This window comes from Schistocerca gregaria, chromosome 4, assembly GCF_023897955.1.
Source record: "Schistocerca gregaria isolate iqSchGreg1 chromosome 4, iqSchGreg1.2, whole genome shotgun sequence".
NCBI lineage: Eukaryota > Metazoa > Arthropoda > Insecta > Orthoptera > Acrididae > Schistocerca > Schistocerca gregaria.
The window spans coordinates 637,966,762-637,986,563 of NC_064923.1; the positions used below are offsets into that span (position 1 = coordinate 637,966,762).

The 19,802-nt window shown below is 40.8% G+C and overlaps 1 protein-coding gene across 1 annotated transcript in view; it reads left to right on the forward strand.

Annotated features, from left to right (window-relative positions):
- LOC126266795 (uncharacterized) overlaps positions 1-19,321 on the forward strand; it is an 81,785-nt gene extending 62,464 nt beyond the window's left edge. Inside the window, exon 6 of the mRNA XM_049971338.1 lies at positions 16,963-19,321. Coding sequence (XP_049827295.1) covers positions 16,963-17,072 — 110 coding nt within the window. The 3' untranslated portion in view covers positions 17,073-19,321. The remainder of the gene's footprint in view (positions 1-16,962) is intronic.
- The last annotated feature ends 481 nt before the right edge of the window (positions 19,322-19,802 follow it).

Sequence of the window (19,802 nt, forward strand, 5' to 3'; positions counted from 1 at the left end):
TGTACAAGGTAACGTTGACCACGTCACTGTATGGAGAGTGCTACGGGAGAACCAGTTGTTTCCGTACCATGTACATCGTGTGCAGGTACTATCAGCAGCATGTTAGTACAAGATGTTTGCTGCATGACAGAATGGCGATGTACTTCCGACATCATGGATGTCCGGCACATAGCTCGCGTGCTGTTGAAGCAAATTCACCGGATCTGACGTCCGCGGATTTCTTTCTGTGGGGAAAGTTGAAGGATATTTGCTATCGTGATCCACCGACAACGCCTGACGACATGAGTCAGCGCATTGTCAATGCATGTGCGAACATTACGGAAGGCGAACCACTCGCAGTTGAGAGGAATGTCGTTACACGTATTGCCAAATACATTGAGGTTGACGGACATTTATTGCATTAATGTGGTATTTACCGGTAATCACGATGTAACAGCAAGCGTTCTCAGAAATGATAAGTTCACAAAGGTACATGTATCACACCGGAACAACCGAAATAAAGTGTTCAAACATACCTATGTTCTGAATTATAATTTAAAAAACGTACCTGTTACCAAATGTTCGTCTAAAATTGTGAGCCATATGTTTGTGACTATTACAGCGTCATCTGTCACAAAGCGAAAAAAGTGGTGCAACTAAAACATTCATATTTCTTTATGTACTACACGAATATGTAATAAAAAAAATGGGGGTTCCTATTTAAAAAAACGCAGTTGATATCCGTTTGACCTATGGCAGTTCCATCTAGCGGGCCAACCATAGCGCCATATGGTTTCTCCCTTCAAGCTAGACAAGTTTCGTTCTTTGTAGTTTTTTTTCATTTGCCGCTTATTTCGTGAGATATTTGGCCCGGTCACGATGAATGGACTACCCTGTATATTTTTATAAACAGCAGTGCACAGGTTTTCTGTTAACATGATCTGAAAGACAGACTATGGAGTGTTGTCCTACACTGTGAATACGTGCTGTTTCTTTTCTTCCACGCAACCAGTTTTAACCACAATAGCAGGATATTTAATCATTAGACGAATTATTTCTCTCTTATACATTCTTTCTCTTTATACAGTATGTAAGAGGTATAAATGTAGTTATTGTTATATGTGATACTTATAATGAGGTGATAAAAGTCATGCGGTACCTCCTAATATCGTATCAGATCACCTTTTGCCCAGAATACTGCAGCAACGGAATGTGACATGGACTCAAAAGTCGTTCGAAGTCCTTGGAGAAATACTGAGCTACGCTGTCTCTATAGCCGTCCATAATTTCGGAAGTGCTGCCAGTGCAGAAGTTCGTGCACGACCTAACCTCTCGATTATGTTCCACAGATGTTCGATGGATTCATGTTGGGCGGTCGGGTTGACCAAATCATTGACCCGAATTGTCCAAAATATGCTTCAAACCAATCGCTAACAATTGTGCCCTGGTGACATGATATCGTTACTTGGGAACATGAAGTTCATGAATAGCTGCAAATGATCTCCAGGTAGCAGAACATAACCATTTCCAGTCAATGGTCTGTTCAGTTGGAACACAGAACCCAGTGAATTCCATGTAAACATGGGCAACCATTATGCAGCCACTACCAGCTTGCAGTGTGCATGGTTTCGTGGGGTCCGCGCCAAGCTCGAACCCTCTCCCATCAGCGCTTACCAACTGATATCGGAACACATACGACCAGGCCACGCTATTCCAGTCGTCTAGAATACAACCGATATGGCGAGGAGCTCAGAAAAGGCGTTGCAGGCGATGTCATGCTGTTAGCCAAGCACTCGTCCCAGTCATCTGCGGGACCGGGTGTTTGTGTTGTCTGCATCATTTCTTCTTTCGTCATCATCATTTGTGGCAGTGGGTAGATTGGATCGTGCAAAAATTTGACTGTGTAAAAATTGTGACTTGATACGGGCGCTGATGGCCGCGCAGTTGATTGCCCCACAAACCAAACATGATGATGATGATCATCATCATCATCGATTGTCTGGGGGACACTGCAGGAGCCTCCACGAAGATTGCGCTCACCACTCGAACAACAAGCAATCGGGCTTCCTCTGGAAACGACCTAGTCAGCCAATCCTGCAAAAACCGGAGCACCAAAACCAAAGATGAAAATACTCTCCGAAGAGACTCAAGAAAGGCCTTTATCAAGACCATCACTAGTGACAACTTCCTGCAATATTGAAGGCTTATCTGTAAATAAAGAAATTTTATTATCTGACATGTGCAAACGAAACAACTGTGATGTTTTAGTGTTACAAGAAACACACAGGGCACCAACTAGCCATAGACCAAAAATACAGGGCATGAAATTAGTTCTTGAGAGACCACACGAAAGGTACGGAAGTGCTATATTTGTGAAACCGAACTTAGACATATGCTCCTGTGCTCTGACCTGCGAAGAAAATATAGAAATTTTAACTATTGAGCTACATTCATGTACTGTAACATCGGTGTACAAACCACCCAGTGCGAGGTTCAAATTTACGGAGCCTGGAAATTTCCATTCAAAAAACATTAAAGTTGTAATAGGAGATTTTAACTGTCACGGCCTCGCATGGGGTTATAAAGAGACAAATGACGATGACGAAATGCTGGAGATCTGGGCAGACCAGGCTAAACTGAAATTGATACATGACCCAAAGTTGCCTGCATCATTTAACAGCGGAAGATGGAAACGAGGATACAATCCAGATAACATCTTTGTCTCCGAAAAGGTATCCCTGTCAACTGTAAAGCAAATCGAGGACACAATTCCAAGATCGCAACACAGAGCAATAACTTGCTACATTACTGCAGTAATCAAATCAGATGTAATGCCCTTCAAGAGAAGCTTCAATTTCAAGAAAGCTCATTGGGAACTTTTCACAGAGGACCTTGATAAGGAGATCTTGGAAATTAAACCAGAGATACAATCATATGAGACTTTTAGAGACCTTGTCAAGAAAATCTCTCGACGGCGCATACCTAGAGGGTGCCGCACCCAGTATATCGCTGGACTCAATGGTAGCAGCAAGGAAGCTCTGAAAAAGTATGAAGAACTGTACAATAAGGACCCCTTCTCAGAGGAAACGATCCAGGCAGGTGAGATACTGATGTCTGGTATCTCCGAAGCGAGAAAGGAAAAGTGGTGTAACCTCCTACAAGAGACGGACATGAAGCACAGCAGTAGGAAGGCATGGAAACTGGTCAAAAGTCTCAACAACGACCCAACAGAACCACAACCAAATTACAGTGAAGTTACACCTGATCAGATAGCTCACCAACTACTCATGAACGGAAAAACTAAAAGGAAGATCAGGAATGGCAAAATTAAAAGAAAACTGAACGAGGAGATTAGCTTCCTAGCTCGCCCGTTCTTCATTCAGGAGCTACAAGATGCCATCAACGATTTGAAAAACAATAAGGCCGCTGGCCTCGATGATCTGAGATCTGAGCAAATTAAACATTTTGGACCGGGAGTACAAGCATGGGTCCTAGAGCTAATGACTAACTGTATTACAACAATGCAAATTCCTAAACTGTGGAGGAAAGCTCGGGTTACTGCGTTACTAAAACCAGGGAAAGACCCAGCAGAAGCTAAAAATTTTCGGCCTGTCTCACTGCTTTGTCATTTATTTAACGTGCTGGAGCGAATGATCCTCAAACACATAGCTGATTATGTGGACAAAGCCCTCATTAACGAACAAGCTGGATTTCGACCAGGAAAATCATGCTGCGGCCAAATCCTTACTCTCACACAGTAGATCGAAGACGGCTATCAGATAGGAGAAGTAACTGGGGTCGCATTCCTGGATCTCAGTGCTGCATATGACACAGTTAACCATAAGCTGCTTACCCAGAAAGTGTATAATGTCACTAAGGACTACACCCTTTCTATGTTACAGAACAGACGCTAATATGTAACCTTACAATCTAAAAACAGCTGATGGAGGACACAGAAAAATGGACTTGCACAGGGTAGTGTCTTGGCTCCAATATTATTTAACATCTATACCAATGATCTTCCCATCAGCCACCACACACGAATGTTCATATATGCTGATGATGCAGCAATGGCCACACAGGATAAAACCTTTGAACAAGTGGAGGAGAATCTCACTAGACCCTGAACAGAACTTGCTACCTATTACGACGGCAATAATCTCAAATCAAACCATAGTAAATCTCAAGTATCCGTCTTCCATCTTAGAAACAAACAAGCCAAACGGAAACTCCGAGTCATGTGGCAAGGGGAAGAGCTGAAACATACAAACAGCCCAAAATACTTTTAAGCAGCACTGTCACAACACTAAAAAAAGGTCTGTGCCAGGAACAACATACTGCGGAAGCTAACAGTTTCATCGTGGGGAGCTCAACCACATGTTTTGCGCACCACGGGTCTGGTGCTGAGTATCTCAGCAGCGGAATTTGCGGCGCCAGTTTGGAGGAACTCTGGTCACACTAAGCAAGTTGACGTCACCGTAAACGAAATTGTACGTATTGCCACAAGATGCCTCAAACCAACTCCCACAGACATCATTTATCCCATCATAGGCATAGCACCACCCACTATCCGTAGACAAGTAGCCACCGAGATCGAAAGATCAAAACAAATGAATGATCCTCGACACCCGATGCATAAGCATCGAAAACAACGTCTCCGGCTGAAATTCCGCAGGAGTTTCATTGAAACTACTGAAGAGCTCACCACCAAACCCGTCGCACGGCGGGTATCTCTTTGGGAAGAAATGGTGCCACATTCCATAATGGAACTACTTGAGGAGGGATCTGCAGGATTTCAACTACCTTTTACAACTTGGATGTCATTAAACCGGCTGCGTACTGGAGTAACTGGGTGCAAATCAAACCTATTTAAATGGGGTTACAGTGATAGCGATAGGTGTGAATGCAGAGCAATACAGGTCTTGGACCACCTACTGATTTGCCCAGATATGTCTATAACATGCACTAAAGATGATATTTTGAAAGTCAATGACAACGCAAACTACGTTGCTAATTACTGGGAAGGGAAGATATAATTGGTGCATCCGGATACGGAAGAAGAAGAATCGGTCGTCTGCTTCCACAGCCTGCTAATACGATCCTCGTATTCCACACATTGTTTTCTGCTGTTATTTCACTCAGTGTTGCTTGTCTGTTCGCACTGACAGCTCTACACAAAGATGGCTACTCTCCGTCGTTAAGTGAAAGCCGTCACCCGAAGCATGGTCCTTGGCGAGAGGTAATGCCTGAAATTTTGTATTTTCGGCACATTTTGACGCTGTGGATCACGGAATATTGAATTCGTTAATGGTTTCCGAAATGGAATGTCCCCTGCGTCTAGCTCCAACTACCGTTCCGCTTTCAAAGTCTGTTAATTCCCGTCGCGCGCCCATAATCATGCCGGAAACCTTTTCTCGCGAATCACCTGAGTGCAAATGACTACTCTGCCAATACTCTGTGATTTTATACCTTGTGTACGTGGTACTGCCATCACCTGTATACGTGCACATTGCTATCCCATGACTTTTCTCATCTCGCAGTGCATGTACATGCATCGGTCTCTTGGCTGTTTTTTTCTCTGTGTCGAATAGTTTTCCCACAGAAACGTCACAAACTTTACGAATTCATGTTTTCTGCATGGTCGTAACTGCACCAATGACCTAAACCAAGTATGACTGTCAGTATAGATTCACCTTTTTGCATCTACGTGTCCACACTTCAACACCTAACGCGCTGCCCGTGAGAAATTAGGCATCACAGGCTTGCTCTTGCCATACACACTTGGAGGTCCTAACCAGTCTAAAATGAAACGACTTGTAACAGCTATAAATATTAGTCCGCAAATGATGTAAGTACTGACGTAATGTTGTTCAGTATGCCGTCGTCAGTCAACAACAGAAATATCAGCTCTTTTACACATTTCACTGTGTATATAACTGCAAACAAATACTGTATACACAACAATATCTATTCTTGTTTCTTCCCTGCAGTTGGTTTTAGCAGGAAAAAGGTAGCTGTATTTATGGCTTATCGCCCTGTGATTGGTATACGACTGTGGTGGTTGAATCGTTCGAAGCTAAAGTCTCAAGACTATGCGAAATACTGTAGTCGAAGCTACTATCGTCACAGATCGAGAAGCTGCAGAGGTCTCTCTTATATTCTCTGTTACACTGACCCCAACCGACTAACTCATTCATCTTAAGTGGCTGCAAATCCCAGTTAAGGTTTCGTCTGCAATAACGATAAACACGGTTCAAGGTCTGAGAGAGTGGGAAGAGGAGATGGACAGAGAGAGGCGTGGAGAGAATGGACATAGAGGCGGGGAGGAAGAGACGGCGAGAGAGAGGGGAAGAAGGAGATAGACAGAGAAAGTGGGTAGGAGATGAAGTACAGGAAGACGTTTGGGCGTGGCAGTGGAGGAAATGGACAAAGAGAGGGGGACAGAGAAGATGTATATGGAGAGGGCGAAGAAGGGGATTAGGATGTATATTCATTTCCTGAAAATATTTGGCAACTGCGTAGCATTGCTTCCTTTGCTAGTTTCATATAAGATACACGTGGTAAGAGAGTTCGACCACTAACCGAAGGTCGTTTCATAGAGGTTCATCGGAATTCACAAGACTCCATTTTTTTATATGAATGTTGATCGAAACTTGAGATGACTAGTAAACTTTACCCTCTCGTTAGATATAAATTGCAGTTTGGTGTGGTTCCGGTAGGGGTCGCCCAGGAGCAGCTAACTCGCACGCTCGGTCGTGCACCAATCACTATACACCGATTCGCGACAGATTTTCGTGTAGACCACGCCACTGCTCTCCCACAGCTCGTAGCATTTGACGACGGCACCAGAACTTTCAAGAGACAATTACCTGAAAGAAAAATCTCTATGGACACACAGTCAGCACAACTTTAGAAAATATTGTTCTTGTGAAAAGCAAATACCTCTTTATTCTCATAATGGAATGAGTGCTATCGACAATGAAGCTCTAACTGATTTCATATTACCGGATACCCAAAAAGCTTTTGGTACCATTCCTAACAAGCGGCTTCTAATCAAATTGCGTGCCTGTCGTCTCAGCTGTGTGACTGGTTCGTGATTTCGTGTCATAGTTCGTACTAACTGACAGGAAGTCAGTAAACGGAAGTGATATCTGGAATTCCCAAAGAAAGTGTTATAGGCTCTCTGCTGTTTCTAATATACACAAACGATTTAGGAAACAATCTGATTAGCTCTCTTAACATAGTTTGCAGATGAAGCTGTCATTTACCGTCTCGTTAAGTCATCGAAGGATCAAAATGAATTGCAAAATAATTTAGACAAGATGTGCGACTCTAAATAATGAAAAATGTGATGTCATCCCCATGAGTACTAAAAGGAATCCGCTAAATTTCGGTTACCAGTTGAATCAAACAAATCTAAAGCCTGAGAGTTCAACTACATACTTAGGAATTATAATTACGAATAACTTAAATTGGAATGATCACATAAGTAACGTGAGGAAAGCAAAGCAAAGACAGCCTTTTATTGTTAGAACACTTAGACGATGCAACACGTATGTTAATGAACGTTACGCTTGTCCGTCGTCTTTTGGAGTATTACTGCGAGGTATGGCAATCTTGCCAAGTAGAATTGACAGAGGGCATCAAAAAGTGACGGAAGGGTAACTCGTTTTGAGCTATCGCGAAAGGAGCAAGAGAACATCATAGACGTTTCTCGATGCCACGGAATCTTTTTATGAAATTTAAATCTGCAAGTCTCTCCTCCGAATGCGAAAATATTTTGTTGACGTCCACCTACGTACGGAGAAAAGATCAAAGAGAAATCAGAGCTCACACAGAAAGATTTATGTGTTAGTTTTTCCGCGCGTAAAATACTAACACATGAATCTCTTCATGCAAGCTCTGGTTTCTCTTTGATCATTTCCCCGTAAGTAGTGGAAGTCAACAAAATATGTTCCAGAGTGGAACGGTAGAGAAGTAATGTGAAGATGGCTCGATGCAAGATGCAACCTCTGCCCTGCACTTAAGTGTGAATTTGAAAGTACGAATGTAGATGTAGATGTCATGTAGACGTATACACATTGTTTTTGTGCAAGGGAAAATCCACAGGTCGCCTCCATGTGCTCGTTAAAGACAAAGATAGATTCCAGGAGATTTTGTGAATTTCATTCAGGGCGCTTAAGTGAAAGTTAAAATATTTCCTTTCACTTTTTGTGTTCAACGATGATGATGAAGAATTCTGTTTAAGTGGAATACAACAGCCATCCACATGCCATAGCTGGACACAAGAGAGGCTCTGCAAGTTTCGTGTGTTGTTTTGAACTTTCACCGCCACCCCAAAAAATAAATAAATAAATAAATGAAATAAAATAATAAATAATAAAAATTTGAAGACTATATGCATCTCCATATGCCATATGAAACATATACTCTTGTAAAATGGGATCCTTTTCAGAAGTCCAAACTTCATAGGCCTCAGAGTAAATTAAAATAAAAAGAAGTCACATGGTGAATCCGGGTGAAAATGTTTAAAACTCCCTGTATTATGAGTACTTACTTCGGATCCTACCTTCCGCTTAAAGAGTGACAATGCATGCTGTTAAACAAGGCTAAACGACTGATGTTGCGTAATGACCTCAACATAACAAGGCTCATGTGCATAAAATTAATAATTCGTGTTTCAGTGCTTCGATCTCATATCTTTAGTCTTGCTGTTTATATGTATGTCATGTTATTTGAAAATCAACTATGCAGTAAACTGAGCAGATCAAATAGCGTATACACGAAAATATGAACAGTAAATAAACAATCAACATTAATTAATATACATTACCGGTTTCGGGAATTCTCAGTTGCCATAGTCATATCTGCAAACGATAGGACCAAAAATGCTAGGACAAAGCAGCTAACATAACAACACGAATAATTATATCCAAGGTCAGCACACATGGATACCGCCATACGTATGTTTATATCATTATGCAATGTTCTCCTTCAGTGCAGTAAGTGGTGCTATGCAATGTATATCCATGTTAGTAAGGTGAGCTGTGCTAGAAGTCGGATGCCAGATTTAAAATAACGGCTGCGTTATTGCGCCGATTGCAAGTCCTCTGCTTGACAACTGACAGCCCCCGGAGTAAACGTAAATATATCAGATGACACAGTGGTATTATGAAACATAATGTGTACATAAACCTTTTTACATCATTTTAGAAATTTTTTTATAAACATATTATTAAAATTCTTTACCAAATTTTCCTTGATACAAAGTCTCAAAGAATATGACAAACTACAACCATTTAAAAGTTCTCTGAGTACCTCTAATGGTATCATATGTAGGTTAATTTTTAATACATCTGGGAATAGCTTAATATCAACAGGCACTTAAATGATATTTCATAAGCGTACATTCAAAGATATATACCGAGGATGGAGATATTTGATGTTTGTGATTTTGTTATCAGTTACGATGTTTACAAGAGCTTATCCATGACTACACGTCACCCGAGGTCACCGTACGTATAGGTGAACAGAGCTTCCAATGTTTAATATAAACAATCTACAGTTCTTACATCCTGTGGCATTGCAGTCGCTCTTATACTGGGGTCATGGTCTAGCACTACTCGCCCACTGATACGTATGCCTATGCCAGAACAAATATGTTCATGTGTTATTCCCTTAGATGATTAATGTTAAACGTACCATCATGTACAGTGTATGCAATTCTTAATAACAAATTGTGTAAGAGAATCATGAAACTTTTTTAAAATTATGTTTGATTTCGAGTATTTATGAATGTAATAAAATTAACTCACATATGGCATTATAAGACGTTCTACGTTCTCAAGCATCAAAGACCATCCAGCAGTCGTCAAACAAGCTGATGGAAGAACGGAAAGCCCTAAGATAAGCACTTACCAACTATGTGATCAACATCGAAGCACTTTTCAGATGAGTCATTAGTGCGTGGCAAGATCACATACCCTGTTATGGACCATATCCCGTCCTTTGTACTGTCCAAGGGATCATCATAGATGGCGGTGACTTAGTGTAATTATAGTATCATTCAGAGTGTCATTTCTTTTGTTTCATTTCGTATATCTCAGTTACTATACTGTAGTAGTTGTTTCTATGTATGGTCCAAGTTTCATCAATCTATGTTAAGTGGTAATGACACATCATCCGGAAGTTACTTATATTCACCCTGAAATTTTTCACACCAGGGTAATTGATGACATTGGCTGTTTGGACAGCTAAATAATTCATGTTGATAGCAGATTTTAAAATGTGGAACTCCACAAGAAAGCTGAAAAGTACATATATGGATCGGATTACTAATGAGGTACTGAACTAAATCAGGGAAGAAAGATTAGATTAGATTAGATTAGTACTTGTCCCATAGCTCATGAATACGACACTTCGTAATGATGTGGAACGTGTCTGGTTAATAAAAGGTGTCTATACAAGATATTACATTAGATAAAATATTACATTACACTCAATAATAATTTTTTTTCTGTGGTAAAACTGGACTAAGAAAAAAAAGAGTCAATTTATAAGACACATACCGAGACATCAAGGAACCATTACCTTGATAATGGGTGGAAATAGGGAAGGCGGGAATTGTTAGGGGAGACCAAGGGCTGTTTACAAAGTTGCAGGTTCTTGTGGATGTAGGTTTTGATAATTACGCAGAGATAAAGAAGATGAAAACAGGGTGAGTAGGTTGCAGAGGTGCGACAAAGCAATCTTTGGTATGAAGACTATAAAAGTAATGTCTTGCGTATTCTGTTCCCTGGCAAAGTAGTAACACATGTAAGAGAAACAGTGACTTATATTCCTCAGCTGCATATCATACAAAGTAAGGAGTATAAATTCGGGTTCGAATTTACATTTCATTAGATTCCAATGAAAAAAGATCACCAGTTTGCACTTTGTATTTATGTGAGAGTACAATCTAGCTTTCGTTATACCCATATAGATGTCAGAACGATCTGCTTCACTAGTAGTGACCGACAGATCGCTCCACACGGGCTTGGGGGCATGTAATAAAAGGTGTTGTGCCGCGGATAACTAATACGGCAGGAGTAGCTCTAACGAACATGAGACATGGTGTTGTAACTCACAAAATACAACAGACAGGGTGATCGTCTAACTATGAAATGCTCATTAATCCCTGTTTCCTACAAATTAATAATTGTTGACATGAAAAACCACTCATCTAAAACTTGAATGTTTCGCCAAAGACTGGATTGTTTAGATGAGTAAAATGAAACCGTAATCCACAAATTTGTAAAGGAAAGACGAATCTGTAGTGGATACAGTGACTGCCTCAATCTGCCAGGAGAGTGGAAAACTACGCACGAAAACTGCATTACTGATCAAGCCATGAATGAGCCTTCAGTCACTCAGGAAAAACATTGAATTCGTGGAATGTATTATGGTAATTGTCGTGCCTTGCTCTTCCAAGCTGCAGCTTCTCAGCATATCCTGTATTCAGTTGTGTTGGGAAGTAGCGATCACTGTGATCTGGTACAGATTGCAAAAGATCAGCTTTGCATTGGATCCCCAGACGAAGTGTAAGCTATGTTTCCTCCTTCAGCCAATAAGTCACCTCCAGCTCCACATTTCTCAAAAACTGGCATCCTGACTTAGGTTCTCCTCTATTTTTTAACATTAACCAATGATTAGTTCTTTTACAACCTTTTAGAGCAAAGGTTGTACACACCCTGTGAAGTGGCGCCAGAATATTCGGCCCTTCCTTTCACAAAGATAACGAATTCCTGTCCACAATGCAGCTCCGTCACTTTATAACATTCCCCTGCAAGTCTGCGCCAAGTATAACGCAATGCTCACAGACTAGTGTTACCCTCTGGGAGGATTTTTGTATCTGACAGTCTTTTTGCACCTAATGGACAGAGGGTATAAAACAGTAATTTCGTAGTTATGGCAATTAATAGAAAAACGAAACAGACTTTCTTTTGATATAATAAAAGTAGTAAAGTTCATACGAATGAAACAACAAACGGTCACCAGCCTAATTAGGCACATTAAATTGAAACATTATACTGAAGGAAATTGAATGATTGGCTAAAGTGACTTTCATTGATACTCCTTTTGAATAGCGCACTGGATACACACGACATGGCCAATTACGTTATGGATAGCAGTAGTTACCATTTACACAAAGCAGTAATCATTGGAAGATAAATGGTACTTCACTCATAATAATAATAGTTACTATCGCAATCATTAATCAATTCAGCACTGAGATGTTGCTACAGGACACACTGGACTAAAGTTGGGCATGAAAACAGTTCTGACTAAACTTACAAATACATACCACAAATGAAATTAAATAATAGTACACATACACTTTTTATACTCTCATTTTTAGAAATGTTACAGATTTCTTTTAGTAGCAACGAAAATCCCAATTATCTTCCTTAGAAAGTAAGAATATGGTGGGGACTCATAAACTGTTACTGTCTCTCCAGGCAAACGCTGTGGTTATTCCAGAACCAAAGTGCAATTCACTAATATTGATTCCTAACCCCACTTGGAATAGTTTATATTTTTATCCTTTAAAGCAAATTACTCAAACAGAAAGCTCTATTAACCTCAGAAAATAGTTCATGGTAACAATCAATAGAAATGTACATTCCTTATAAGTTCAATTAATGTACCTTTTTCACCACGTGTGAAGCAGATATTTTAGATAGCATCATTTACAGATTCTGGCACTGAACGTTAGCACATTTAATACGGAAACAAGTCACTATTTAGTTAGAAACAGGATACTCGGTTTCTGCACATTTAGGATGAGATCCTGCATTGGTTCATGATTAGGATAACTTTATGGTTCAAACATAGGTTTATACCACTTGAAATTATTATTGAAAAAGACTCACACAAATACACTGGTCCATCCTACACTCCTGGAAATGGAAAACAGAACACATTGACACCGGTGTATCAAACCCACCATACTTGCTCCGGACACTGCGAGGAGGCTGTACAAGCAATGATCACACGCACAGCACAGCGGACACACCAGGAACCGCGGTGTTGGCCGTCGAATGGCGCTAGCTGCGCAGCATTTGTGCACCGCCACCGTCAGTGTCAGCCAGTTTGCCGTGGCATACGGAGCTCCATCGCAGTCTTTAACACTGGTAGCATGCCGCGACAGCGTGGCCGTGAACCGTATGTGCAGTTGACGGACTTTGAGCGAGGGCGTATAGTGGGCATGCGGGAGGCCAGGTGGACGTACCACCGAATTGCTCAACACGTGGGGCGTGAGGTCTCCACAGTACATCGATGTTGTCGCCAGTGGTCGGCGGAAGGTGCACGTGCCCGTCGACTTGGGACCGGACCGCAGCGACGCACGGATGCACGCCAAGACCGTAGGATCCTACGCAGTGCCGTAGGGGACCGCACCGCCACTTCCCAGCAAATTAGGGACACTGTTGCTCCCGGGGTATCGGCGAGGACCATTCGCAACCGTCTCCATGAAGCTGGGCTACGGTTCCGCACACCGTTAGGCCGTCTTCCGCTCACACCCCAACATCGTGCAGCCCGCCTCCAGTGGTGTCGCGACAGGCGTGAATGGAGGAACGAATGGAGACGTGTCGTCTTCAGCGATGAGAGTCGCTTCTGCCTTGGTGCCAATGATGGTCGTATGCGTGTTTGGCGCCGTGCAGGTAAGCGCCACAATCAGGACTGCATACGACCGAGGCACACAGGGCCAACACCCGGCATCATGGTGTGGGGAGCGATTTCCTACACTGGCCGTACACCTCTGGTGATCGTCGAGGGGACACTGAATAGTGCACGGTACATCCAAACCGTCATCGAACCCATCGTTCTACAATTCCTAGACCGGCAAGGGAACTTGCTTTTCCAACAGGACAATGCACGTCCACATGTATCCCGTGCCACCCAACGTGCTCTAGAAGGTGTAAGTCAACGACCCTGGCCAGCAAGATCTCCGGATCTGTCCCCCATTGAGCATGTTTGGGACTGGATGAAGCGTCGTCTCACGCGGTGTGCACATCCAGCACTAACGCTGGTCCAACTGAGGCGCCAGGTGGAAATGGCATGGCAAGCCGTTCCACAGGACTACATCCAGCATCTCTACGATCGTCTCCATGGGAGAATAGCAGCCTGCATTGCTGCGAAAGGTGGATATACACTGTACTAGTGCCGACATTGTGCATGCTCTGTTGCTTGTGTCTATGTGCCTGTGGTTCTGTCAGTGTGATCATGTGATGTATCTGACCCCAGGAATGTGTCAATAAAGTTTCCCCTTCCTGGGACAATGAATTCACGGTGTTCTTATTTCAGTTTCCAGGAGTGTATAATACATATCTGTGTTTCTGAAGTAGAGGGAGCAGTGGCGAAATAGTGGTGGCAAGCAACGTGGTGGCTAACTGGTTTCACACACTTAATGTTGAATGCTCTTTACAATTTCTTCTTGGCGACGGATTTTTGTCGCTTTAGAGCCATTCCATAATACCAAGAGCACCAGAATAAAGCCCAATCCACATCTGAGGCAATTTTCCAATAAATCGACTTCCAAATGCCTCCCTTGGCACCCTCGATGTTTACCGTACAATTACTAGCCACTGACTGCCTAACGTTCCCACCAAGCAGCCATCCAGATCGATCGCCAAAACCACATTTTACCGTGCGCCAAGCCACTTCCGTAGCGGAGGGGGTTCCCCACAACTTTTATACGAGAGTTGGAACTTTAATAGTGGCAACTATTTATTTACAGATCTTAGAAAATAGATATGTGTTTCAAAGTATTACTGACCTTCAAAGTAGTCACCAGCATTGTGTATAATCCGTTGCCAGCGATGTGGAAGTCGTAGGACACTCTTAGCTGTGCCAGTTGTGTTGACAGTTTGAGCAGCGCGTTCTATTGCCCGACGAATTTGTAGCAGTTCTGAAGCAAATGCCGTGAAGTGTTTCCTTTAGTTTAGAAATCGAGCTGAACTCACGAGGGCTTAAGTCAGGGGAGTCCAGTAGGTAGTATAGGACTTAGCAGTCCCAGCAGTCAAACAAATCAGTAACAGCTTGCACTGTACGTGTTTGAGGATTGTGGTGCAAAATGATGGTCAGATCCTGCAGAAAGTGTCATCACTTCTGTCTCTAAGCTGGTCATAGGTTGCTTTTTTTAAAAAAAATGTAAAAGCTACGTATTTCTCTTGTTTCCATATTAAAATTAGCTTCTTTTTCTAAAACACAGTGGAATTTACAGAGTTTCACTTCACTAACATCTTGTGTGGACGCAATTGCGAGAGAATTCTGAAACAGTGGTTTATTAAATTTATTAAATGAGGAAGTGAGGAGAAGTAAGGTCAGTATCTTTTGAAAAAGCACATCATCGGTAACAAATAAATGTGTAATGTATTCACTTATGTTGTTCTAAAACCCATAGGATTTCTCGTTTCACCAGCTATTGATGGCCCTTAAAAATTACATTCTTTCATCAAAAAAGTCTGTAGTTAGTGGAATAACATGGTAGATAATGAAATTTTGCATAACAGCCAACGGAAAAATACTCTCCTCTTTGCATTCTGTAATTTGCCAGAATCTCAGTTCCATATATTAAACCGTTTATGAAATATGGGGAATGTTGTGAATATTTCACTCTGACTTTACCGCTGGCGCGGCGCGATCGCAAAATAGAGTGCTTAGTCAGGTCAACTTCTTCGAGACTTTTGAGGGATAGAAACCTCCTCGCAATATGTTATCTAAATTTCATACGCAGCAATGTATTATCTAATATGCAACAAGCGTAAAATCATAGCGGTCCCTGTTTTTCATTTGCAAACTTTTTCGAATTTCACGCCGTGACTTACATCCACATACATGTCACAGTAACTATGACAGTTAACGAAACGATGGGCACATCGTAATGAACGTGATCTACAAAGCTACAAGTAAAGCAAAAATGCGTTTTTTACCAAACAGTTTCTGTAAAATCGCCTGAGAAAAATTTCGGGGCGTTTGCGTCAATTCTGTTCTCGCCGACTGGCTGAAAGGAGGAGACAGTTTCGACCCCTCCTTCCGAACAAACGGATGAACTCGCCCATCGTTTTGGAATAAAACTGATCACTGTGCATCGGCTACCGCATCCTGCGTGGACTCTACATGTGTTACCTGCCCTAAGCGACCAACTCGTCTGATCTCCTCACACTCTCCTCTGAAAGGCTGGCGGCAGTCCCAGGAGGTCTCGCTGAATGCAAAATTATTCGCATGATGCGTCTGTGTGCTGAACCTGGCCCGTCTGTGACACAATTAAACTGCAGACTGTATTACATTTGGAGACTATGTTACATGAGGAGGAATCAGTATCAAAGTAGATGGCGTAATGCTGGCAATCACTGATGTTACTAACAGCAAGTGTTAACTATTTTATTAATTAATGGGAACAGAAATAAGATAGTAATGACACTAAATCAGTTACGAACGACACATGAGACATGCCAGTCAGCCAGTGGACTCATGTGTATCAGTATTCCGGCAACAAAGTTCTCTATATGAACACTGGTACAATGGACTATCATATTGGAGTACCATCAATGAAATGTGCTTCCCACTATCGTGATTTACGGTTTCTCCGGTTTTTGTTTTCAAATAACAGAAATGCCAGTTTCAACTCTTCAATCAAACCATAATCCGGCCAAATTAATTTATTGTATCTGATGGGCTCAATTTCGACAGGACGTTCGACTCTTAAATTTATTGCCTTTTCCCTTGACAGCTGTTTGAGACACGAAAGTATATATGAAGAACACAGAAAATTAAATTTACAATTCATTGCTTATCCATCGACTGGATTTGCTAGCAAATGTATAACCCTATGTAATATATGATCATCTTCATAAATTTGTTTCAGGAAGTCCCATATATGCCATCTAGTTTCTTCTTTTAGTACTACTAACGAGCTTGTTACCAACTTTTTCCTTCTTGCAGCTCTACAAGTATACGCTCTGATAGTTGTCGAGTCCCTCCGAAGGAAGTTCTTACTGGAGTCGCCGCCTCCGAGTATGGACGTCGCATACAAACGACTGGGGCGAGACTAGAGCGTCTTCTCCAGCATGTCATCAGTTACAAGGAAAGACATCATAACTGGACAATGGACCATTACTTTCAGAACGTGTGTGTGTGTATGTGTGTGTGTGTGTGTATGTGTGTGTGTGTGTCTGTGTGTGTGTGTGCGGTTCTTGCAGTTACACGTTATCAGCCTAATGTGTACAGATATACATATAAATTCATCTAACATGAATCTCACTAACTAATAGTCCCACATTTTTTGTTTTGTTTCTGTAAAGTTCAATATAAATTAAGTATCGAGGTTGCAGATGTTTTTTAATGCACTGGGCGGTCGGTTAACATGTTACTTCCTCGCATTGACGGAGTCTCTCGTATATTCATAATTCTCTGGCAATATGTCAATATGTGTTTCGAAAAACTACCTCAGAAATACCAGATTGACGTGATTGCTGCACGAAAGTGCTTGTGAATGCAATTTCCATAATGTATTGACGCCAAGGTTCTATTGTATTTGTGGATTCAAAACTTTGTCGAAAAATTTAGCATATCCAACTTTACTTGATACACCGGCAATTCTCAATGACACTTCTCTGCATTATTGCCTCTGAATGTGTGTAAACACCTTTAAGACTGGCTTCTAAAAGCTTTCTTCTGAGAGAAGAGTTTGGTATCAATCGGTCGGTTCTTATGTTAGAGATGATAGTCAAAGATAAATCTGTGACTCTATGACATATGTTCAAGGCACCTCAACTGGCATTTGGTCCCAAACCACATAAACACATTTTTAGAATTTACATTAGACGATTATCGTATAAGCTTTCCGTGTTAGGTGGTGTACTTTTACTACAGAGGAAACACTTCATATCTGTCGACAATCCTGTAGGCAAATTTCGCGACGTCCCTCTACACATCTATATTTGTAAGGGAATCTCTTTCTCATAATTTTTTTAATGGTTTCATTCCTGTCGACTGTGATAGGTAACCCATCCGACGTGTACTAATGTGGTACGTCACCAAGACTGACATGAGTCATAGGGGCTCACATAATTTACATTGTTTTTATTATTGACTACTGCTGTGTTTTCAACACTCTTGAAAACGACCTAGCATCGAAATTGCAGTAGTCGATATCGTAATAAATAGCACAGTTAAGGGTGAATACAGTCATTTAATAATTTCTTCTTTATGTTAATGCCGTTAAAATTAATCAAACTACCTAGAATTAACATCTTTTTTCAACAGACGAATGAGCACGTTTACAAATCAAACACGTAATAGTCAATAATTTGGTGCATTGCAGTGATGTAACAAGTTTTGGAAATGTTAACCTTGATGTTTTCTTTGCCTTTCAAGATTTGCATATTTATGCAAAAGGTATGTCTGCAAAGGGGTACATTCGTTGTGTTATTACTAAAGGGAGATAACAGTGACAGTTTCGTATGATTTTGGTACACGGAAAGTGGTTTTCAGATGGTGTCAATTTTGTTTTATAGAGAGGCGTGAATGATACAATAACAAATATAGTAAGAGCAACGGTTGCTAATTTTGTTGATTTCTACATAAAAATAAATGATCACATAAAATAAAAATTAAAGAATTGTAATTAAAATAATGAACTTCATCTCTTCGTACGTTACAAGGAAGCCTGTTTTAAATAAGATGATTTGCAGACGAAATATGTCTTTATACTGCATCGTGCACAATGACTGAAAATCTTCATGGACGTAGAGAAATCATCAAATAAAATGTTATTTGCGGCAATATTTTGAGATGTGAGGGTTTGTCTTACAAGAATCTGAAGAAATGCAATAGTCTTGGTTTGTGAACCACAGTTACTGTTTTCTGGAAGCGATATTTGCATATTTGTCGCCTGTTTGACTTTATATATTGAGTAACCACAACGTTTTGAATATTGTTTGATTTTATATATACTGAGTAACCGCAAAATTTTGAATATGCATCTGAACACTTTTTGTACCTACATGTTGTAAAAAAAATGTAAACAAACAGTAACAAAAGAAATCAATAATGATGAAAAAATTGCCTTTTCATTGGATTGAACACACATTTGTTTCAGCAGCTATATCTATCATTGTTGTAGTTGTGCAGTTGTGCATAAAGTTATTTGGAAGTGAATTTAGAAATATGTTTTAGGGTCTACGGGTTATGTCAGCTGTACTGCAAATATAAATAAGATTGTTAAGCAGGTTGTGTTGGAGAAATGTTGAACGAAATTCAATGATATATCTGATTAAAATAAACTAGAACGTGAGAAATTTACCATTGCGCTGGTTAATGACTAGAGGACCACCGAAAAATTGGGAACTCTTTTATTACCTGATGTTGTACTTACTTGTAACAACGAATACTCACTTAAGAATTTCAATACACGTTGGGCGTTAGTGAGTGAATACTGCTGCCAAGTTCCACTGTCTACACAATAAAAAAATAATAAAAACTTTGCGACATGAAATGGTACAAGGTTTCACAAGGCACTCTCATTTGTCTTGTGGAACTTTTAATTTGTGCATATATTCCGTGTAAATCAGCTGAAATATTAATTAATTAAAAGTATACTTTGTTAAAAAATTGAAAATAAATTATGAATGCAAGTTCTTTCCTGCTTTTGGCAGGAAATTTAGAAATGAGTTCGTACGGTCAGCTCTACTGTCCATTTCATCGTAATGATGTAATACATACTGAGACTCAAGATTAGCACTGTGTAGCTGCCTCCACGCTGCTGTAGCAAACCGAGTATT